This window comes from Podarcis filfolensis, assembly GCF_964270895.1.
Source record: "Podarcis filfolensis genome assembly, chromosome: 4".
NCBI classification, from domain to species: domain Eukaryota; kingdom Metazoa; phylum Chordata; class Lepidosauria; order Squamata; family Lacertidae; genus Podarcis; species Podarcis filfolensis.
The window spans coordinates 51,971,100-51,995,411 of record NC_139607.1 but is presented as its reverse complement, the minus strand read 5'-3'; the positions used below and the strand labels follow the sequence as shown (position 1 = coordinate 51,995,411).

At 42.5% G+C, this 24,312-nt stretch overlaps 2 protein-coding genes across 3 annotated transcripts; one reads left to right on the top strand and one right to left on the bottom strand.

Annotated features, from left to right (window-relative positions):
• Positions 1–6,147: 6,147 nt before the first annotated feature.
• On the bottom strand, positions 6,148–20,301 carry SETD4 (SET domain containing 4). 2 transcript variants are annotated; one of them, XM_083608872.1, is made up of 11 exons: positions 19,657–20,301; positions 17,498–17,606; positions 16,238–16,333; positions 15,699–15,736; positions 14,512–14,600; positions 12,008–12,440; positions 10,684–10,858; positions 8,507–8,588; positions 7,704–7,784; positions 7,439–7,562; positions 6,148–6,792 (listed from the first exon to the last, which is right to left on the bottom strand). In XM_083608872.1, the coding sequence occupies exons 2-11, from the start codon at positions 17,568–17,570 to the stop codon at positions 6,658–6,660; spliced, it is 1,326 nt and encodes a 441-aa protein (XP_083464998.1). In that variant the 5' UTR covers positions 17,571–17,606; positions 19,657–20,301; the 3' UTR covers positions 6,148–6,657. The 2 variants fall into 2 exon arrangements, with proteins under 2 accessions (XP_083464998.1, XP_083464997.1); XM_083608871.1 differs by lacking the exon at positions 19,657–20,301 and adding an exon at positions 19,254–19,383.
• On the top strand, positions 19,472–23,550 carry LOC310760430 (carbonyl reductase [NADPH] 1-like). Its single transcript, XM_083608882.1, has 4 exons — positions 19,472–19,613; positions 20,966–21,256; positions 22,005–22,112; positions 22,280–23,550. The coding sequence occupies exons 2-4, from the start codon at positions 20,971–20,973 to the stop codon at positions 22,714–22,716; spliced, it is 831 nt and encodes a 276-aa protein (XP_083465008.1). The 5' UTR covers positions 19,472–19,613; positions 20,966–20,970; the 3' UTR covers positions 22,717–23,550.
• Positions 23,551–24,312: the final 762 nt, after the last annotated feature.

Below are 24,312 nucleotides of genomic sequence, written 5' to 3'. Positions count from 1 at the left end.
ATGCAGACATACATCATGTCTGTAGAGATTGAGGCGGGGGGAGATCAAATGTAATATTTTCTTTCAACACAGACAACTGCTTTGAGATTTTCCACCCAGACAGCCTTGAAAACTGCCTGCAGCCTTTGCCAATTACTACTGACAAATACCACTTGGTCCTGAGTGATGTTTTAAGTGAAATAAAACAGTGAGGAAAACTGAACATGATGAAAGGGCTCCTTCTCTTTTCTTCCCCCCCCCCCCTTTCCTAAGAGGCGACTACAAGTTACATATTCACAAGGAAAGGTATATGCTTCCTATCCATGACAAATTCCATATGAAGTCAAGAGCCGAGGCAAACTTTGTTTGACAGTAAGAGGAAAGGAAGACTGAACTCATTTTCTTGACTTCTAAAACATATATTCTTTTAATTTTAAACAAAGGAAGAGAAGCTAATACAGTACCCCTGTTCAACATCATTCTTCACAATATCAGTGCTCTAATGGGGTAAACTGATTCCTTATTGTGTGTGCGTGTGTATAGGATACTTGCAGAATCTTTGCAATACAGACTCTCGATACTTTTAGCATTATAAAATGCTTTGAACACAACAAACCAGCAGCCATTTTAAGAGGCATAATCATCACGGGCAACTAAAATAAAGATACAGATATAGAAGTACAGCTCCCTCAGAGTGTACATGAACCTTTGTTTGCCACCAGGAATGAGATGTCCTGTGCTTTATTCAAAATTTAAAACAAGCAGGAATTAGGGTTTCTTTGCCAAACTAAACAGCCACTATGCCTATCAACACTTGCTACTGCACCCATATCTTCAAATATACATCACTACTCATTTCTTTCTACTATTCCACTTTAGAATAGACTGTTCTAAACAAGAATAATACCTTATTCTATTCTCCCTCACACAAAAAACACACCCCTTGGCCTGCTGCTTGCAGCTTTCATTACCAGGAAGGGGAATCAGATGACATCTGTCATTAACCCCAGTTTAGCTGATCCATGGGCATGTAAAATACAAACCTCTGCTGGTCAATATAGCACAACCAATTGCTCCTAAATAGCAGCATAAGAAAACAAAACACATCCTGAACCTTGGGTTCTGTGGACTAAACATGTTAACAAACAGGCATGGGTGTGCAAAACCACACACCACACATCCCTTGTATGAGGCACTTGTGGAAATCCACAGCAATATGTTCTTGTGAAGGTCAGTATTATAACTAACTGGGTATACAAGATCAATGGGTTATTGGTTTTCAAAGGTTATCAACATGTTCTCAATGGGAAGATCAGTGATGGGAGACATGCTTCCCTGAGGTAACTTACTTGCTGCTTCCAACCTGAAGGCAACAGTGGAGTTTTGTGTGCATGCTATATAGCAACATCTTGAGTGAACTCACTTCTCTCAGCAGTCACATACAAAATAACTTCCTCAATAAGTCAATGTGTAAAAGGTTTCCAGGTTGGTAAAGTATTTGAAAATTACTGATTACAGGTTGGAAGCAGCAAATTTACTTGTTTGTAAATAAAAGTCTTTATATACAGGCATCATCAAATATCTGCAATCAGCATGCAAAGTATTAAAGGGAAGCAGAGCTGAGGGGCTGTGTCTGCTCAACTGCCCAGGTTGATGGACAGTTGGATATGCCAGGATCTCTGTGGGATATGGGACACGTGGATTGACCCTGGACTGGAGACTTGACATGCTGACTTGCTGCCAGGTAGGCCAGGGGTTTGGGACAAGTGTGTATCAAGCAACAAAATTTAGGACTTAGATTTTTAAGAGCTGGAAGGCTCTTCTATCAAAACTTAACCCAGTGTATTTGGGTAACTGGAAATGTTGTCCAGTGAACAGGCACTTAAATTTTCTCACTCTTCCAAAACCTCAAAGAGCTATTACGGTTGCATGCTGCAATTCCCTGCCAAGACCATTAATGGTCAATTTAACTGGACTCCACTGGAAGGAAGTGCAGGCCCCTGTGGTGAAAGCTATCAGGAATCACTATCATGTTGTGCTTTATTGCAAATATTAAATAATGCCGTTAGGAAGGATTTGAACCTCCCGCTTTTAAAGCAGTTGCCTGATAGACTGATGGGCATTATGGCAGAATTCATTTGAAGGGGGAGGATAAGTAGAAAACCAGAAGGGCAGCCTTTTAAAGGTTGGTCATGAAGTTGAGAGCTCAGATCATCTCACAGTGAGCTTCAGATATATGTAACATTTTGTATGTCTTGTCTGTGTTAAGCTTCATGTGATGTTTAACATTCCATGTTGTCTGGGGTCTGTTACTCCAGTTATTTTACAATGAGCCCACATAAATAAATCCAATCTGACCTGACCAACCCCTAGTGCTGTCTACTTTGGGGGGACTTAATATGCTGTACGCTTATTAAAATGGGCAAACAATTCTCTTTGAAGAGGTTTCAGAAATACACTTTTGCCTTACTTTTTCTTGAATGGCAAAAGTCAGTGAAGAACTTCACTAGTGAAAGAACAAATATATTTTCAAGCATTGTTCTTTTTAAAAAAATAATAATAAACTTTCAGTAAAGGGTAGCTTCCACTGCAGTATACATGTGCCCTCTAGTGCACTGCTATGTAAACAGCAGTGGTTTCTCAAAAATTATCTTGCCAACGCCTTCTGCATTTGTCTTGAGTTTAGCACATTGCTTCCTTTGCAAGCAAGGCATGTCTAAAGTACATTACTCCCCCCCCCCAAATGCTGGGAACTGCAGTGTGTTAAAGGTGCTGAAAACTGTAGCTCTGTGATGGGTGAACAGAATTTTGGAGTGTTTGGTGTGCATGTGACCTAGGTGAAGGTCGACATGTCTTGCAATTACACCTTTTAAAAAGGTTTGTTTCTTATGGCTTGTGAGGAAGATGACACCATGATTTAACCGTATTAAAAATATTACTGACATAGTAGCTAACAAACTAAACTAAGCTATTAGTAATAGCTTCTTCTGCACATTCAATGGGCAAGATGCTTATTCACTTTTGCAGTGCTTTTGCAACATAAGATGCTATGCATAATCTTCAGCAGCAGCGCTGAGGCTGGGACAGCAATTTGCTGAAAACCGGGGTCACTGTGGCTGAACTTTAGAATCATAGAATGGTAGAGATGGAAGGCACCACGAGGGTCATCTACTCCAACCGCTTGAAATGTAGGAATCTTTTGCCCAACATGGGGCTCGAACCCATGACCTTGAGATTTAAGAGTCCCACTGTCGTGCTGACTCTGTGTATATATACAAGCAAAAAATATAAAACACCTCAAGGTATTTGATTTACATTTTTCACCATATACTGGAATCAGTAACAAGCTTCATCCAAAGGCCTTTAGTCAGTATCCCCAAGCTACTAGGCCAGATCCAGAACAGACCCACCCTCAAGCGGTCTGAGCAGAGCTGTCTTTAGCCAGGGGTGCAGGGCACCTGGGCGCCAAATTCTGGGGGACACCAGGTGCCCGCCGCTGAAGCCACCTAAGCTCTTAACTATCTGTTATGAAATAATAATTTTGATCAAGCTAGAAAAACAAAATACATATATACCTAGGTATTACTGAAATGTATACCTACTGTTTCACTAAAGGACTTTTGACTTTGTGTGGTCATTTACCAAAGACGCACCATGCCAGTGGCGGTGCTTGTCATTCACAACAGCGGCGCTTGTCAGACTTGGGGGCGCTGGGCAGATCTTTGCACCCCGGTGGTGCATATGGTAAAGACTCCCCTGGGGGTGAGGGGGCCATTTTTCACAGGTAGGCAGTCACTCAGCTGTTGTCATATGTCTCAAAGGAAATGCACTCCAAGTGCTCTGCCGATTCCTCCATTCTAGCCCTTTAAATTAACCTTGTTCTACTTTCCCTGTCAAAAGCAACGCTTGTGTGAGGGGATAAACCACTCTCAGCTCAATCCCAGCAGGAGTTGTATTTGGGGCCAAATTTAGAAGGTGCAGAATGCAAGTTCTGCTTCAGAGGGACAAGTGGATGCACAGTGTAAGATTCCCAACTGTTCCTCTGCAGCCACAGCTGTACCTGCCCCACATACGGCATCAGGTGAGAGGCAAGTGAGCAGGGTTGGGGGGGGGGAACCCCGGCAAGCCTAATTAGTCCCGCTGGCAAGAAACAACATCATTAAAAGGCCCCAGACCCTGGGCTATTGGCAAGGGACAGGTTTCTTTGCCCTACAAAGGAAGATTCATTCTACATTCTGGTCAGAGACAGACTTGCATTGATCCAATGTCAGCCGAGCAGATAGCAGAGCACTGTCTCCTGCTGTATTAGACTTTTGCCTGGAATCATTCAGCCTCTGTTCTGATCCTGTCTTGTTTCTTCAGCCACACAGTCCAACTTTAAGGAGAGTCTAGACAAACAAACTTCACAGCTTAATTGTTTTGGCTGACTTTTGCATTCATCTCTCCGCACCACCAACATCACCCACCCACCCCACCTACAGCACGCCTTTCAGAATTCCAATATGGCCAGCACCCTTAAGCAACAAATAAGGACAAGGATTAAATTCATGCTGTGACAATAAAATTCAGCCCACAACGTACATTTGAACTGCTTTTATGCTTATCAAACTATCTTTAAGGTTCTCCTGGCTGCACATTTCAACCATAAAATGCTAGGAATTTGTGTGTGCTATTAGCACAAAAGCAAAAATAGCCCCAGGTGGATGTGAAGCACAGCCTATGTTTACAGTCCCTGTAACAAGTCCAGCCTGCGTTTAGTTTGCAATTAAAGCAAGCTAGGCATGTTTCACTTTGCAGCAGGGCTAACCTTTTCTTCCATTCTCCCCGTTTATCGTCTCCATCTACACTCATAGATGCACCATGCTGCAAATTGCTTCATATAATTCATGCTGTAAAAAAAAGTCTCTTTCTTCTAACGTGGCTTCATATTTCTAAGGAATATTTCACTTCTAAGAACAGTGAATCCTTAAAGACATCACTTACTGATCTTTTCCCCTTAGTGAGTGTCATCTTTTGACATTTCATTCATAATGTACTTAAAAGCTTTAATTAACAGAGTTTGAAAGTTGATACTATCTTATCTTTTCCTGAATAGACAGGTCTAAAAGCACTAACGCAAGATGAATGATTTCCACATTTTATAGCTGAAGCTGGGAAACTAAAAACCATTCTAATGATAGCTGTAAAATGATATCAAGGGAGCTTCTGAGATCACCACCCTCCCCCTTTCTTCATGAGTACCTGACTAGTAATAACCAGCAGGGGGAATAAAACACGGTGCCTTCCATTGTAGAAGGTATATACTCAGGGTAGAAGGTATATACTCTTTCCTGTAACTTTATTATAGCTAACACAATTGTTTCGCTGTTAAATTTAAATAATGCGCTCAAGTGAAATGTAACAGCGTCGCACGACGTGTCAGTCCTCTTGGCATTTAAAAAATATGTACTTGCGAAAAAAATGCTAAGTGCCAGAAAAATACTTAGCTATGCAATGTGCTAGCTGCTTCATGATCTCTTCCAGGATAAATAATGCTAAAAAGAGTAAAATCTGTCTTTGCTTGGGGGGGGCAGGTTGTTAAGCCTTATAAACAGATGGAGAAAAGTCAGGTTACTAAGCAGCTCTGATGAATTCCTCAGACACAGTCAACACACAGACTGCGTAAAAGGAAAATTGCCATATTGTTAATGATGCCTTGCTCTCAGAACTAACAATTCAACCTTGTTCATGGGGATCCTAACACAAATTCTGAAATTCACCCTCCCACACGAATTCAGGAGTTTTGCTCATCTTCCAAGTCCCTTCTTGCTGTCTTGCTTCTGATGGAGGTTTGGCTGGTGGGGATAAAAAGGCCTCTTTTTATCATGGTCTCCCCACAGGCAGGTGCAGCTGACCCCTACCCTATTGTCCACTTTTAAAACTGTCTTTTTCCTCCCCACCCCCACCACCAATAATGGTAACTCTTAGGATTAACTCTTATGGGTTTGTATTTTCCCCCTCCCCCAATCTCTCTTCTATTTTATTAAGCTCCCTTCAGTGGCTTTTAAATTATTTTACTGTGGTATTGTTCTACTCAAATTGTTGCAAGCTGCCTTGTGTCTGCTTTGCAAAGAAAATGGGGGATACTAAGTTTTATAATTTAAGTAAATAAATAAGCAAGCTGGTGGCTTTTGCCAATAAATAAATAATTTATTATTTATACCCAGTCCATCTGGCTGAGTTGCCCCAGTCACTCCAGGCAGCTTTCAACACATATAAAAACATAATAAAATATCAAACATTAAAAAACCTCCTGATACAGGGCTGCCTTCAGATGTCTTCTAAGAGTTGCAGTGTTATTTATCTCCTTGACATCTGATGGGAGGGCGTTCCACAGAGCAGGTGCCACTACCGAGAAGGCCCTCTGCCTGGTTCCCTGTAACCTCACTTCTTGCAGTGAGGGAACCGCCAGAAGGCCCTCAGAGCTCGATCTCTATGTCCAGGCTGAACAATGTGGGTGGAGATGCTCCTTCAGGTATACAGGGTCAAGGCTGTTTAGGGTTTTAATGGTCAGCACTAACACTTTGAATTGTGCTCAGAAACATACTGGGAGCCAGTACAGATCCTTTAGGACTGGTGTTATATGGCCCACTGCACACCAGGTATTCTATTCTGTGATGCAACTCTGTTCCAAGGAGGTCAGATTGTGGTGGAATGTAAATGCTGAAGAATCTCCTCTGACATTTGCAAGATCTTTAGGTCTTCTGTACGCAACGCCTCAACCAAAGTTAGCTGGCTTGCAAGATGATGGCGATCACTTTTTAACAGAGAAATCTGAAAAGTGAAAAGGTAAAAAGATCATTAATAAAATCCTATTGGACAGAGAGGCACAGTTCAAGTTTCCCCACCTATTTGTGATGGAGTGCAGAGAACCAATATTCATGGCTCCTGCACAATTATGCAATTGTCAATTGAAAACTATAATAGCCAAGTTACAGATCATAGATTTAGAATAACGTTCTTGATGGAAATCCATTAGCTAGAGGTATGGTGGGCTCTCCCTTGCTGGAAGTGTACGAGCAGATGGATTTCTTGCATCAATGAGGAGGAACATCTACATTGCCAAGAAGAAGGCCCCATGCAACTTCATTATTATTATTTGCATTTCCTTATCACTTACTACAAAAATGTCTCAAAGTGCTTAGGATTATAAAAGCACACATAGCGCTCAATTATATACATACATACATATTTATATATGAACTTTAATTAAAATAATTCTATAATATTGCTTCCTATACAAATTGAACCATCTTCATTTCTGAGTGTTAAGCTGGTATGACAGAAATCAGTGTGCGGGATTTTCAGTCTTTTGGGGATCCTATTGCTCTTAAATGCAAGTAGGAAAGGGTTTTTTTTCACATGTGAGTTTCACCTCCAGCCCTTGTGTTACAGCAGGCTAATTCATTCAAATAGATACCTTCTGAAGGGCATGTTGGGTCTCCTCTGTCAATGACATACATATTTTTGTTGTGAGATCCAAACTCTTCTTTTCATTCCTCTTTGAAATTACATCGCCAAGCAACACTTTCTTCCAGGAAGTACTACAGTCAATAAATGTAAACACATTTTAGGTATTTTGCTTCTGATCCAGCCATCAGACAGCTAAACAAAGTCCAACAATTGCATTCAAGAAATGCAAGTTTTGCATTAACGGCCATTTTCAGCAAACATTTGCTACTTACAATTGGTCTGCTTCGAGACATAGCAGCTTGAGAGCCGTAAGAAGTCTCCAAGATGGCCCGTCCCAGTCAAACGTCAGATTACTAGAGACGAAAAATAACAAATCATTTTAAAAAGAATCTATATCCAACATATTTTATAATAGGGTCCTCGTACCCAGCACCACTTGGGAATTCTAAGCAAATATAAAAACTTGGTGCAGTTTTGAAAAGTTCAGTCCAGCCTCTTGATTCAAAATAGCAGCATCCAATTGTACCCTAACTCGGAGGAAAACCTGTTCCTTGTCCTCATGCAAAATATGATTATGGTATGTCCAGAGTGAACAGACAACTTTCCAAAATATGTAGTACATACTACATACGTACAGTGGTACCTCGAGTTAAGTACTTAATTCATTCTGGAAGTCCGTACTTAACCTGAAGCACCACTTTAGCTAATGGGGCCTCCTGCTGTCACTGCGCCGCCGGAGCACGATTTCTGTTCTCATCCTGAAGCAAAGTTCTTAACCTGAAGCACTATTTCTGGGTTAGCGGAGTCTGTAACCTGAAGCATATGTAACCTGAAGCGTATGTAACCCAAGGTACCACTGTACTGTATATGACACACACATTTATTAATATTAGTACAATTTATAAAAGGATTTTTTTACTTGATTATATTTTATCCAATTTTTGTCTAAGGTTTAAGCATGGGAGGCACCCACTGATCAAAACATCCTAACCTATCTTCTTTGTTGACCTGAAGTTATAAACTAAAATCACAGGAGGGAGGCTATTGCGTCCCCAGATGCATATGTGTACTTAACTCTAAAAGGTTGTTTTCTTGTAAAATTGAAAGTTTCGTATGCCTCTGCTTATCTTCTGGAAGGATATATTTGAGTAAGGTTTCTGAAGAAAAAAAAATGTTTAAAGCAAACAAGTTACAAGAGTTACGGTAACAAAGAAGCCTTTTGTGTGTTTCTAGCACTTTTAACTATTAGCATTTCTGCTGAAAATATTTTAGGAAACAAAGCCAAGAACACATTCGCTCTCACTTGTGGCTGGGTGCTCACATAATTTTAGCATGACTGACTGACTTCACTGGCGGACGGGGGAATCTAGAAACACACACGTGCTGTGGTTGCTCGACTAGAGGAGGAAAAGCAGGTTTTCCTTTCCCCAAGAATGGTCATGTCCACACCATACATTTAAAGCACTCTTACAAGTCACTTTAACCATTAGGACATTCCTACAAAGAATCCTGGGAACTGTAGTTTGTTAAAGGTGCCGGACAGTGTATTTCTGTGGCAAGCAAACTACTGTACAGTTCCCAGGATTATTTTGAGAAATCCATGACTATTATAAAGAGCCATTTAATGTATGGTGTGGATGTGATCAGTGGGAGGGAGAAGGAAATTGTGTGTGTGTATATGCTTGTTAAAAAGGAATGTATTTTGATGGAATAGAATATGATCATTTTGTGGAGGGTTTGGCAGGTGTACTTTAAGTTGCCTTGTCTCTGAGACTAAAAGCCTTCCCAACACAAACACATTATATATATATATATATATATATATATATATATATATATATATATATATGAGAATGACATGTCTAAGATACTATTCCATCAGAAAAACTTCAAAGAGATTTGCATAAAGCAACATTAAAGAAAATACTGATAAAATCAAACTTTAAACACAAGTAGACATAAATAAAATTTATCAGCTGAAGATACAATCTACACTTTAAAAACAAGCATGCACAATAAAATTAAGTGTCTGAGTACGCTCGCCTCCCCCCACCAAAAAAAGCCTACATAAAACAAGTGGCTCCAGCCTAGATGTGGAGAGTTGGAAATGAAAAAACAAAAAACAAAAGGCAAAACCCTAGAAAAGAAAAACCAAGGAAAAAGGAAAATCAAAAACAAGCTGGCTATTTAAAAGCGCAATAAAAAGGTGGGGGATCTGCCTACGGCTTAGATTTTCCCTGCCAGCCCTAACCAGAGTGTGGGGGGGTTGTTATTATTTAATTGATTTACAATCCAAGTTGAAGCAACAACATTAGCTGCAAAATATAATAGCTGACCGCAAAGAGCACACTGCACACAAATACCATATTATTAAACAGAGTGTAAAAACCAGCAACTAAAATTTAAAGGACAAACAGATGCCGAGTGGTAGAAAGCTGAGTTTTCTCAACCAATTCCATAGCTAAGCCAAGATGACCATTAGCACTAACAGCAGAGTGCTAGGATAATGTGTTTACCAGGATAATGTCAGCTCTCAACAGCAATGGATGATGGCATCCCCTTCAGCAATCAAAATTCGCCTGGCACATTTTGCACCTGGCTATTGGCCACTTGCGACCAATTGAAGATGGCTGGGCACCAGGAAGATGGCTGGGCACCATCTGAAGGCGCATGCCTGGGGATCCTTGGATGTGTTTTCATACACTAGCAACACATCCTGTGTAATTCTGTTATATTTCATTGGCACAATCAGAATGAATTTCAGGAGCAAAAAAGTTGTATTGAAAAATACGGCTTTTGAGGCATCTGGCCCAACAATGGCAACTTGGCATTCCATTTTGGCGACTAACCCTGGTTTAAGGAGCCATTTGGCACCTAACTTTTATGTCCGAGTTTCTAACTCTGACCCCCATCATTCCCAGAGTTATAAGCCAGAGGTGGGCAGGCTTTGGGAAGATGTGATACTGCCACTAATAGTTACAAGTAAAGGACAACCTCACTGTGGTCTTATCATTATTCTACTACACAATGCATTGCCCTGGTTGCTTTTCAAAGGCAGCCCTGCCCAAGACTTGCAAGATGAACTGAAGTCAGGCAGCTACAGTGCAGAGCTAGCTGCAAGTGGTAGCTGGAACCCTTTAAAAATGGTAGTGGAATTATAAGCTCCGCCCACTGAGTGGCAGGTTGGCCCTGTCCTAAGCCTCCAGTAAAACTGCATCACCCATCAATGTCAAGATCAAATCTCAAATTTACCTGTCCCAACATGCACACTGCTGTGTGGATTAGAGTTCGCAACAAAACCGTATTCGAGAAGCAGGCGCTGATTATCATGTGGGCCATAACAAATAAATACTTCTTTGTATTTTTGACAGCCTGAAAGTGTTCTTATTTCATAACACTTTGTCTTCTCATTAAATGCAGCCTTCACCTTGGAGGAGGAGGAGGGAGGAGAGAATAAGGCAGTTTTATCTGAAAAGAAAGTTCATGAGAACAGACCAAGCCTAAAATGTTTCAAGCTATTTGTGAACCACTCTTCTTCCCAACACCAAGGACAACAGAAAATAGGAGCGTGTGGAAACGGCAAATTTAAATGCCAGTGCTGGAGGAAATGTTGAATGTTTGGTGTCCATCTCTTGATTGTGTGCCGCCAACGGCGCCTTCACATCTTACTCACATGGAGTGTCCCTGTGTGGTGCAAGGGAATTAGGACCGCAGCTCCTGGCCCATGCATTGAACGTGGATGTCTACAAAAAGGCAGCTATGTGTGAACTCCTGCATAGGAACTCCATACAATCACAACCACCACCAGCCCAATACACACACCATTTTGAGGATAAGCAGCTGTTCATGCAAAGGTGTATTTTTGCCAATGCTAACACACAACATGTGTGTCCAAGGAGGGTACAGGGAGTTGGTAAGTTGTCTGCCCTGGTTGTGCATTCCCTGAAGGAGCAGGTGCAGTGTTTGGGGTGCTCCTAGATCCAGCTGGATGCACAAGCATCCTCAATGGCTAGGAGTGCCTTTCTTACTAACTTCTATCGGCAAGACAGCTGCAGCCGTTACTGGGTCAGGTTAGCCCGACCACAGTTGTCCATGCATTTGAAACCTCACAGTCGGTTTGTGCTCCATGTGTCCTTGGGGTTGGTCTGGGGGCTGCAGCTGGTGCAGAACACAACTTCTATCACCCCCGAGCAATGGTCAAGGGGGCCTGGGGCAGATTGGAATTATAGCTCGAAACAAGTGGAGTGCACCAGGTTGGGGAAGGTTGATCTACTTCATAGTCAAAGCAGAACATTAAGCACAATGAGCCTTCCGACAATTAAAGTACTATAGTCAGCAGAACGACAGGTGGCCCCTTTTGCCTTTTACCTGGGTTCTGGCAGAACACATGGATTAATTTGGGAAAGTATTAAAAGTGGAATTTTTTTGTGCGGAACACAGGGAGGAGTAATGCAAGAAGGGTACCTTGAAAGAAGGCATGGCTGGCTGGAACCGTTCGCACTGCACAGTTCAGTTCCTATTGTTCATGCCAATCTCCCACCCCCATATTCTAGAAACCTGCCTTCAATTACCTTACCTGAACAGCTGGATTGTGATTTAGCAGATCCAAGTAAGGAGCCAAGGCGTATGTATTTGACTCCCTAGAAAAACAGTCCCCCTGAGAATGTTTCATATACACTGTCCTGGTATTAACGGTGCACCAAGCCCAACGAAAGGCACTATAGTTAAAGACAGATGCTACGTCTTCAGAAAACAGAGGCTGTAAGGAGAAGAAAAATGGCTGGGACGAAGCAAACAGCTCCTGGACCCGTCTTCTTTGCTCAAGGGCTTTTCTTCTTAAGGGCTCAGGGAAAAGGTTCACTGTTTCTTGCTCCAAATAAACAGGGCAGGTATATGTTTCAGGTAGGAGATCCAGGTATGGCTTCCACAGAGATTCCTCCTTGCAAGCACACTTTTCTGCTATTAAAAATGTACACAGTGCTGCCAAAGGAGAAATGGGGGGTCTCCATCTAAAGGTAGAAGAAAACATGAGAACCACAAACACTCCTTACTACATTCCTATAGCTTTAAATGACACAGAAAGCTGCTCACGTAGCTTATGTCACCATCGCCCATTAAATGCTATGGACGCAGCACAGAGTAGGGGCAGCCAAAATGGCACCTTCCAGATGTTGCAGACTTTGTGACTCTCAAATACCCCAGCCAGGATGGCCTCAAAGATCAGGGATAATGGGAGATGTAGTCCACGGCATCTAGAGGGCACTACATTGACTACTCCCGCTCCAGAGTAAGCAAATTAACCAGAGGATCCAGTTTGTCCGTGTGTGATGGATGGGCCTTGGGGTCATCCTCACGGACACCCAGAAGCCAGTCGTGGCTGGGCAGAGTGTCAACCACTCAGGAGGCGGTGGAGAGTTAAAAGACGGAAAGTTTAATTGTCAGGTCTTAAATAGGGCTTAGGGTGTGGTAGATTTTAGAAAGGGTTTGGCTGGGAATTAGCTGGGCTTGCTGTAAAAATACTCAGATGCTTTATGCTGTATAAATATTTCATATTTCATTTAATCAAGGGAAATATTATGTAAGCAGCTGAAGAGGAGAGGACAGAGGGTGAAGAAAGAGCTGGGGAGGGGGGCTTTTCACATCCTCTGGACCCCCTAGGAAACTCAGCAAACCTGCTGTACAGTCATACCTCGTGTTACGTTTGCTTCATGTTGCAGCTTTTCAGGTTACAAACGCAGCAAACCCACAAGTGTTTACTTCTGGGTTCGCCGTGCGCGTGCGTAGAAGAGATGTGCATGCTTCGCACACGTGCAGTAGCAGCACTCTACTTATGGGCTTTTCAGGGTGCGAACGGCACCCCAAAACAGATTGTGTTCCTAAGTAGAGGTACCACTGTACCTGGAATTGGGTGTGGAGTGTGTGACTGAATGGGACATGGCTGTGGGCAGCCTGCGGAAGTACCATCCACCTTGGGCCTGCCCATAAAAAGTGAGCATAGAGTGAGAGACGAGGGTGATGTCTCTGGCTTCCAGGAACTCTTCTCATTGTGAAACTTTTGTGAGTGAGCCAAGTGTTTGTCTGAACCATGGGTGAGAACCCGGAGCCTGAGAGGGAGGAAGTGCCAGAAGGAAAATGAACCAATAGTCTTGTTTTTTATCTATTAGCAACTTTGTTTTCAAATAACATTTTTCTATCCAACTGTATTTTTGTAATGTTTTGTTTAAGTCGTCTGTTGTTGCTTCAGTTTTTTGTACACCACAGAGATATTTTCATAACGTCCTGCAAATATTTTGCAAGAGCATAAATAAAGAGATAGAAACCAAATAAAACCCTATTGGAGTCAATGATTTTTAATCACTTCAGTCGTGTTCATCTGCTTGCAGCTTAGGTTTCAATTCTATAACCACTACCTGAGTGCAAGTCCTACTGAAATCAATGGGGTTTGTTTCTAAGTAGACTATAAGGGCAAGGACATTTGCAGCACATCCCTGCCGATGGCTACTCAGAAGTATGTCCCACTGCGTCCAATAGAGCTTACACTCCAAAGTAAGCATGTGTGAGGCTGCAACCAGTTTTTGTTCTGAAGTAAAATACTTTTCTTCTGCTTCTATTAGTTTTTATTGTTTTGAAAGTTTAGCATATATGCTGATCAATAATTCTAGAGAAAAAGAAGCAGGGAAAGGTTAATTTTATTTTTAATTTCCATTACCTTTCCCTTGCTTGTTTTTCCTTATTAGTTATCATTATAAAATTGTTTTGTGCAATACAATCCTATGCATGTTTCTTCAAAAGTCTTATTTACTGGCTAGAGTATATTCCCATGTTGAGTGCATTTAGGGTTGTGGCCTAAATATTTGAATTTCCTGTGGACATACTTTATTTCACTGTTCTTTTCTTATATGTGTCTTCAAATATATAGCATCAAATAACTTCTCTATCTGCATGGCTATGCTGAAAGCGATGGAAATGATTCTGATAAGAAAAAGTACAGAGTGAGGAATGCTAAGAGCAGATTCAAGGGAGAGCTGGGAATTCTTGATAGACAGAATTCAAAATTGTATTAAGGGATTGTAAACTTACTTTATGATGTATTCTCCAAGGTTGCTGCTAAGGACAGTATCAGTGGTGAGCAAGCATTTTTCAGGCAATGAAATAATCAGCTCTTCTGCCTATGATTTTTTAAAAAGAAAGAAATCAGAATGAACATACTCCCAAATACAATTCGCAGTAAGAAATGTCAAAATGCACACATAATTAGCACTACTGGGTCAAGAAAAAATATTGCACTGATGAATCCAAGAAAAAAATAGTATGGCCTGTCTGCACCTTAACAAAGAGCATTAACTTCAAAGAGGCCCCCCCCCAAAAAAGACTTAAAGTTATCACTTGAAACAAGACAAGCACTTTAGATACAGACTATATTACTCAACGGAGTGTTGAAAGATTAGTAGCATTGGCAACAAAGAAATATATTTCTGTTCTGATTAATAGTTGAGTAAAAACCAGATGAACCATACAGTTTTTAATTGGTTGTCAGCACCTTTCTACAGTTCTTTACAAGTTATATTTAGCCATGAATGTATGACTTGAAGGTCGAAACTTCTATTCTGATTTTTATTGTGGTCAAACCATTACAAGATTACCTCAATTTTGTTAATTTCACACACTGAGTATTTCTAGCAAATTCACTACTAGGAGTTGACCACCTACTATGCCAATTATTTCAGAGGAAGTGGTAAATACCAGCTCTTACCACCTGGCGGAGCAAAATCATTCACAATAACTTTACACAACAAAAATTATGTTAAGAAACTGGACATACACCAATCTACAAAGCTCAGAAATAATTGTTTTTAAATGGTTGTTCTGTTTACCCCCCCCCCCCCACTTCAGAATCTGATTCTGTGAATCCAGTATCGTCTAGTGCAAAGGCAGCTTTAAGACAGTTGTTAATACAGTGGTACCTCGGGTTAAGTGCTTAATTCGTTCCAGGGGTCCGTTCTTAACCTGAAACTGTTCTTAAACTGAGGTACCACTTTAGCTAATGGGGCCTCCCGCTGCTACACGATTTCTGTTCTCGTCCTGAAGCAAAGTTCTTAACCCGAGGTACTATTTCTGGATTAGCGGAGTCTGTAACCTGAAGCGTATGTAGCCCGAGGTACCACTGTACTATACACAAGGATACCATGGAGGGGGTAGAGGGAGGGATCTCATATTTTCAATCTGCCCCAGAAGTTGTGCACCAGCCCCTTCTTTGGAATACAAACCTGAAGAGCTTTTGTGGTCATCAATCCTCTTCCAGTCTCTAAAAGACAAGAAAGAGAAAGCTGCAATGAAATTGGCTCCTGGGCTCTCCAGAAAGCTGCAAATGGTTGTTAACTGGTGGTCCAAGAAAAGAAATGGGGTCGGGGGCAAGAATTCAAAAATGGTTTGTATCTTCACCACCACTAGGTTCCCCAGAGATATGCAGTATTAATTATTTCATTATTTGACTTGTGAAGCAACTCAAAGCAAATTGACATTACAAGAAAAGCATGTATAAAACAATTTCATACACATGCATACTGCATATCTAAATAGACTGCTCAGGCCTCAAGGAAACAAGGCAGAAGGAGGGGGGAGAACACAGAAGACTTTTAGAAAGCAAAAAACTCATGGAATGCTTAATCAGAGTTATAAATAGGGCATGGAAGCTCCTGCCTTCAAACTTTGCCCCGAAGGCTCTCCCCGGATCACCTGTAGTTTCAAACACAAACAGAACACTCAAATACAGCTGCAGTTTGTCAGAAAAGTATTATATCATTACCTGAAAATTGTGCTGGCCGTAATTTATTATCTTCATAGCCTCTTTCTTTCAGCCATTTCTTTAGCAGCACATATTCGTGTTTGTGGCTAAGATTTACTGAAATCATTACACAGAAATTATCGGGCTATGGCATTCTTTCATTAATGACAATTCACCAAAAGATGGTTTTCACAGCAATGTAACTACTATACCTGAAAATCACAACACTGGGGAGAAAATGGATGCCATGAAAGTACTTTGGCTTAGCGGAATAAACAGAATAACTTGGCAGTACAGTAGCAGGACTACGCTCCTCCCTGATAAACCTATTGTATCAATGTTACCCTATACACAGGAAAAAATAGGGGATAGGAATTCCATCTTCCTATCTGCACTATACAATGTGCATTGAGGTTCACTAACTTAGGCTGCAATCCTTAGCACACCAGACATCGGAGTACATCCAGCTGAACACAGTGAGGCTCGCTGCTCAGAAAACATGTACAGGAGCATGTTGTTACACTATGTTGGCTCAATGGCTTTTATGAACATTAACCCCAGTTGCAATACTAAATTAACTATTCCCCCACACCCCACTCCTAAGCTAGTGTTGTTTTCCCATGACACTGATAAAAAAATTCAGTAACAATATGACACCCTGGTTTGTAAGAATGTAGATCGGCTTTCCCCAAGCATTTGCCCTCCAAATGTTTTGTATTAAGTTGTATTGGCTTAGGTTAAACTTCTTCCATTGGGGAAGGCCACAGCGGGTGGCGCTGTGGGTTAAACCACAGAGCCTAGGACTTGCCAATCAGAAGGTTGGTGGTTCGAATCCCCATGACGGGGTGAGCCCCTGTTGCTCTGTCCCAGCTCCTGCCAACCTAGCAGTTTGAAAGCACGTCAAAGTGCAAGTAGATAAATAGGTACCGCTCCGGTGGGAAGGTAAACGGCATTTCCGTGCGCTGCTCTGGTTCACCAGAAGCATCTTAGTCATGCTGGCCACATGACCCGGAAGCTGTATGCTGGCTCCCTTGGCCAATAAAGCGAGATGAGTGCCGCAACCCCAGAGTCGGTCACGACTGAACCTAATAGTCAGGGGTCCCTTTACCTTTACCTAGACTAAATGCTGGAATGCTACATCTCAAAGCATTCATTGGCCCAGCATGTGTTAAGATAGGACTTTGTAACCTTTACTTTTAGACTTTGTTTAGCTTTCCGAGGTTTGAGGGTGCCTTAATAATAAAAGGCTTTGAAACAAACAAATAAATAAAAACACATTACCACCACATAAAGACAAACTTCTTGATTGTTTTCTTCGCCTCTTTCGACATGTTCGACCTTTACTCTTCTTCATGTTAATCAAAGGCCTTCAGATTCTGTACATCAAACTCTGCATGGAAACAAAATGCATTTCTTACAGTAGTTTTTTTCAGTTGCTATAGATACAAAAATGTTTTGCCCCATGATAATGTTGGGAAGAAACGTTCATGGCCAACACACTCATAGATGGCTTAACACGAAAAGCATCAAATGTGCAAAGAAACAGGGAACGAAAATCTCATCGTCTTGCATCCACTGAACTAACTCATTTTGGAAGAGACCAATAATAGCCGACTATTGCTGGTTGCCTATCTTCATATTGCCAAAACAGAGTCATGAGGGAGGCATTGGTAGGCTTTGGTGACCCCACAAGGTTTGAAGAAATACAAATCCCCCCAAACCCCACAACTATTGAGGGAGGGAGAGGTTTTGAGGGGATGGGTGGGGAGTGAAAACAGAAAACAGGCAACAAACACAGACCGTGTAAAGCAGGCATGGCCAAACATGGCCCTCCAGATGTTTTGGGTTCCCTTCATCCCTGACCACTGGTCCTGTTAGCTAGGGATGATGAGAGTTGTAATCCCAAAACATCTGGAGGGCCAAGTTTGACCGCGCCTGGTGTAAAGCATGCACTGAGATCTATCAGAGTGGACTTAAAAGTTCCATACTGTATTAAGTTGTTCTCTAAAAATCTGCTCCAAGTTAAGATATACTGCAGAGTAGTTCATCACATAAGGGACGCGGGTGGCGCTGTGGTTAAACCACAGAGCCTAGGACTTGCCGATCAGAAGATCGGCGGTTCAAATCCCCGCGACGGGGTGAGCTCCCGTTGTTCGGTCCCAGCTCCTGCCAACCACATGACCCGGAAGCTGTACGCCGGCTCCCTCGGCCAATAAAGCGAGATGAGCGCCGCAACCCCAGAGTCGGCCACGACTGGACCTAATGGTCAGGGGTTCCTTTACCTTTAGTTCATCACATATTTGGTGACAGCTGCGCTGCATGTGGGTTTACTGTCGACAAAAATATTAAGCGTTTCCAACCATAATTGTATTTCCAAAACTAATTTCTGAACATATAAAATGAGACTATTCAGCAGGATGGCTAGCTCTTGCCACCAAATACCAGCTGCTGGGGGTCAAAAGCAGGACAGGGTTTTGGCCTTCAACCCCTGCTTGTAGGATTGAAAGGGAGCAACTGACAGACCACTGTAGAAAGGAGAACTAGAGACAGCCTTCGTCTGAGGACTCTTATGTTGCTAACCATTATTGGTGGGGGGAATCCATAAATATGGGGGGTGGGGTGTTACAAAGAAGCAGAAGCAAATCCTCATTTACTATTCCCTCATTTCACTACGATCATAAACACACGAAGACCAATCCTATATATTATATAGCGGTGCTTTTTTCTATTAAGAAAAAGTTCAGGTACTCTCATTTTGACTCAAGAGAATCGCCATTTTATAGTTCAAATCGGGAAAATAAATACAGTACATGGACAAAAGTACAAAGATTCACAAAATGTTTACCCCTGCATGCTGCCAGGAAAAAAGCACTGCATGCAACAGAGCTCCCGCCTATGTAGAAACAGCACACGGCCAAGGCTGCAACACAGAGCGACGCAGCCACCCGGACGTCTGCAGAGACGTCTGCATTGGGATTTGCTGCCTCCCTAAGGAACAAGCCGCGCGGCATCTCAGCGCCCCGGCAGCTCCACTCACCGGACTCCGCGCAGCCCCATGCGCCCCTTAGCGGTCGCCCCGCTTCTCCCTTCGGCTGCCACCGCCCCCAAACTCTCGCGGGCTCCTTTCCCAGGCTGCAAGGGGCCGGAAGAGGCGGGCCTTATCCTTCCAAGGCCGCCGCCTGTCGGCCAATCCCCTGGCGATTCGAGAGAAAGGGTCGAACGAGCGCCGCTTCCCATTGGGCGGAGACTAAAAAGACGCACGCTTTCCTCCTTCACCCCAGCAGCTGCGTCGTCCGTTCTGGGGATCCCCGCTTAGAACAGGCGCAGCTCTTTAAGGCGCCTCCACCCGGTATAGTTGGAAGTCGAGCAGCTTTGCAGCAGCCTGGTTTCCGCAAAGGTCTTTCGTACTAATCCTACATTATAACTTTTGTTTTCCTAACCTGTGGCCGCGCAGCGACACTAAGGAATTTACTTGGACCGCAGTTGTCGCTGGGTGATGTTGGCACCTCTGTATCCTAATGCATTCAGCGAGTGCGCCGCTTATATGCGGGGTGTGGCCGGACGATTGTGCTCTGCTCTAGGGAGCATTTTGCAGAACTGCCCTTGTTCATTTTTCTGAGCTGCTCTAGGGTGCAGCGTCACGGTAGGGAGTGGCTTGTAGCTGTACAGTAACGCGAGAAGTTCCCTTGGGGAAGTCCAGCCAGATGGGCGGGGTATAAATAATAAATTGTTATTTTATTATTATTATTATTGACCCTGAACCTTCTTTCTTTGTAGTCAGCTATCTGTTCTATCTTTCGAGTTACGCCACTGAGAGATGTGCTTTTGACCAGAATGGGTACAAAATGATAACACTAGAAAGCATGTTGCCAGCTTCGTGCTTTCGGCTTCCCCTCCTGCATTGCACGACTGCATTTGTAACTGAAAGGTCTTTTTCTTCCCCCTTCGTTTGGCCTCCCTGTTCACGCTTAGGTTACCCCGTTGCAAGGTTATGGCGATCTAAAGCGGTGCTACCCAAACTTTGGGGGGCCACTGCTCTCTTGTATAAACATATCCTCAATGCGCACCGCCCTACGCTGTGAAAATCATTTTTTTCAGAAGAGCAATTTGCACGACCCACTAAGGAAGATAACACAGTAAAACTCAAACCAGTAAAAATAAATAGCATATTAATTTAAATCCAATCCAAACTAGTTTAACTCAACAAAGTGAAGATGCAGTGGTGCCAGTATGATAGTCGTTTACACCTCCAGTGCCACCCCTGCCACCCACTTGCCTCTTTGCACCCCCCACCCCATAGGTACAGCCCACTTTGGAAACCACTAATTTGAAGTGTAGATGGGTTTAATGTTGACTCATGACACAACTCTGCTTTGGCTCATAACTGGTGCCATGGCTTACAATGCAAACAAGCAGCCCGATGCTTGTTGCACAGTCCTGTGCCTATCTACTCAGAAGCAAGGCCTGCTCAGTTCAGTAAGACTTACATCTAGGTAGGTGCTACAAGATTGCAACTTGGGACTCTGCATAGGTTCCAAAGTGGTGTACCAGTTTATTATTTTTTAGCTTTTCAAGCAGCTTACAAGGGGTAATTTATAGAACCAAAATCACACAAAATTAAAATAAAAGCCATTCAATGCTATTGTTGCAAAAGGTTTGATAGAATCTTTTTAGCAGTGAAAAAATTAACCATCTCATTCTTTTTGATGTTAATGTTCCTTTTGAGTTACTTTGAAATTTCCTTGGCAGGGAGAATGTCTAGTACTCCAGTAGCTGTGGTGACTGGATCCAACAAAGGCATTGGGCTGGCCATCGTGCGGGCTCTATGCAAGAAGTTCACTGGGGATGTTTACCTGACAGCTCGGGACATCCAACGGGGCAAGGAGGCAGTGGCCAAGCTTCAGGAAGAAGGGCTGAAGCCACAGTTCCACCAGCTGGACATCACTGATCTGCAGAGTATTCAAACCCTCCGTGATTTCTTGAAGGAGAAGTATGGAGGATTAAATGTGCTGGTCAACAATGCAGGGATTGCTTTCAAAGGTAAAATACATTTATAGTCTTTGGCTGCAATCATGCAGTCTGGCTGCAGGTTAACTCTGCTTCAGGCTCCAGCCTTTGTCATTTTCTCTCTTGGTGAGTGGATGTGTGTCACTTTCTGGTACTTTAATTGCCTAGTTACCTGCACTATGAACAGGTTGCTAGGAAGAATTGTCCAGAGTAATAGGCAGAGCATTTCTAATTGCCAGCCGCAGAGTGTGGTGGAGCAGCATAGCCATACCCACAGCGCTTCTGCTCATGCAGGCTGGGATAGAAGTTGGGAGCAGGGGGAAAGTCTAAACTGGCATAGGAATCACGTCCAGTGTCATATAGTGATGGGAGAGGCACTGGATCTTGGTCCGACTCAGCCCCATCACTAGTGAGGCTTTTTGTGGGACATCAGCTGTGGGAATCCTGTCAGTGGTACTTCCAGTGGGTTGATTGGAAAGCTCTGTGCTGGAAGAAGGAGGCTGATGCCGTATCAAGGGCAGAGGCTGGCTTTTGGGTGGACCCCTTCTAATACTTTAATTGTAATGGTGTGCCATATCATCTGGATATAGTATTTTTTTCTTATAAACTATTTATTTGTTTTATTGATGTTTAATCTGGTCCTTTAAAAAGAAACTTTTCTAATGAATATTCAGAATAACTCTAAGCTAATGAAAGAACAAAAGCAGGTTTTTACAAAGTTTATATTTTCATAATGTCCATTCTGATTTTTGTTTGCTTTCTCCCTGCCATCTGGCAAAAGTTGCAGATACAACTCCATTTGCTATACAAGCGGAAGTCACACTGCGAACAAACTTTTTTGCAACGAGGGATATTTGCAGAGAATTGCTACCACTGATGAAACCTAATGGTAAGTGCTCCACACTGACTTCAGGGGAAAATACATTAAGATTTAGACTGTAACCCTATGCACACTTACCTGGGATCAAGGCCTATTGAACTCAACATGTGGAGGGGTGGAGGCAACAAGCTTAACCAAGGCTAGTTTCTTCTCCTTAACATTTTCCCTTTTAATAGGCAGAGTGGTGAACGTATCTAGCATGTGCGGGGCTTCAGCATTGTCCCAATGCAGCCAAGACTTGCAGCAGAAGTTTCGGAGTGACACAATCACTGAAGAGGAACTAGTGAAACTCATGGAAAAATTTGTAGAAGACACCAAGAAAGGAGTGCATGAGAAGGAGGGTTGGCCAAGTACAGCTTATGGCGTATCCAAAACCGGATTAACGGTTCTGTCCAGAATTCAGGCAAGGCAGCTGAATGAGACGAGGAAAGGTGATGGTATTCTTCTGAATGCCTGTTGCCCTGGGTGGGTCAGGACTGACATGGCAGGTCCTAAAGCCCCCAAATCTCCTGATGAGGGAGCTGAAACTCCAGTGTATTTGGCCCTTTTACCCCCTGGTGCTGATGGGCCTCACGGCCAGTATGTTAGTGAAAAGAAAGTGCAGAAGTGGTAGTTGTTCAGCGTACACCGAATAATGCATTTGCATTGTTACTACTAACTTGATTACTAGCAGTAATAATGCAAATGCAGACGTGGGCTCTTCCGCTGGGATCTGCTGTAACAGTCATGGCAGGCTCCCATGCAAGGGAAGAAAGTGTTTCATAAATGCATCATATTGTCTGTTAAGCGCCTGTGCAAATAACTATTTTGGTTTGGTGTGTGCATGTGGCAGTTTGTGAGCATCTTTTTGCTACATTTGCTCTTCCCCAGATTTGGGAAGCTGACTTGGCTTAATATGTATTTTCCAGCTATTTTGAATTATTTTTGTTTCACAATGTGTGAAAACCATTTGCTTTTTGAATTTTGAAATGTGCATACATGATTTTCTCTCTTGTGTAAGGCTGTTTTATTTAATACAGAAATCAAGGCATTACAGCCTTTGCTGCAAATATGAATGCATGAAATCAGTAAAATGGACATGATGCAAATTTAATTTGGGCTGCTGTTGTGGGGAGGGTGCACGTGGGCTGTATAAAGAGAACCAATTTGCACTCTTAAACCCCTAGAAATAATTCACTCCACTGTTAGCATGGTGGGACATATCCTCCAAGATCAGGAAAACACGAAGAATCGTTATTATACATTGTATAATTGTTAGAAAATAAAAGTTGAGTATTTTCTCTGTTAAAGGATCTCTTAACACCCGTACAAATTAAACTGAAACTAATATTCATGGATCTTTGTTTTTGATTAATAAAAATGTCTTCTAAACAATATACATGCATGCAATTTTCATATGTTTGATGATAAAGCACATATTTAAAAATAAAAGGCTTGACCATGTTTACCTCTGGTTTTGTTGTTATATTTTAAGGGGTCTGCATAAAGCAGAGAGGGGAGAGATCCTGTATTGTTTTGTTTTTTAAAATTATACAAGTGATGGCAGTGGCGTAGCGTGGGGGGTGCAGGGGGGGCGGGCCGCACCGGGCGCAACATCTGGGGTTAGGGCAAATCCATGGGTTAGGGGGCGCAAATCCACGGGTTAGGGGGCGCAAATTACTTGCCTTGCCCCGGGTGCTGACAACCGACGCTACGCCACTGAGTGATGGGGAAAATTGTGTTTTCTACATATAAATGATCGCATGAATGCCATATTATACAGAGCCATCTCAGTGACAATGGAAACACTACCTGTGGGAATAATTTCACCAGCAGCGCTGTACCTTCTTCTCCCGCTCAGTGCCAATAGACTGCAATGATTTTTAAAAAACCAATAATACTTAGGCATTATTTTTTGAATAATCAATTTTAATTTTGAATCTTGAGAAGTTGACCTGTCATCATACACAGTATGATAGGAATCACTTCTCCAAGTACTTGCCAAAACAGTACATCCACACACAAGAAATAAGTAGCAGTTAGCTTGGGGAAAACATAAGATTTGCAAAAGTGGGCTGGGGTAGGGGGCTCAGTGGAGAAAATAGCCCAATGGGAACTTAAGCGGACATAATGCTGACAAATGGAGGTGGGGACTAGAATCCTGGAGTGGAATAGTCCATATGGCAACATTTGGCTGCAGATTCCACTTCCCAAGCAATGAAATGCAGGA

Coding starts and splice junctions, on each gene's coding strand:
- LOC310760430 (XM_083608882.1), top strand. CDS start 20,971: ATGTCTAGTACTCCAGTAGCTGTGGTGACTGGATCCAACAAAGGCATT. Junction 21,257..22,004: donor TGCAGGGATTGCTTTCAAAG/GTAAAATACATT, acceptor ATCTGGCAAAAG/TTGCAGATACAACTCCATTT. Junction 22,113..22,279: donor ACCACTGATGAAACCTAATG/GTAAGTGCTCCA, acceptor CCCTTTTAATAG/GCAGAGTGGTGAACGTATCT.
- SETD4 (XM_083608872.1), bottom strand. CDS start 17,570: ATGAAGAAGAGTAAAGGTCGAACATGTCGAAAGAGGCGAAGAAAACAA. Junction 14,601..15,698: donor TGACCACAAAAGCTCTTCAG/GTTTGTATTCCA, acceptor AAAAAATCATAG/GCAGAAGAGCTGATTATTTC. Junction 7,563..7,703: donor TGTCTCGAAGCAGACCAATT/GTAAGTAGCAAA, acceptor TATTGACTGTAG/TACTTCCTGGAAGAAAGTGT.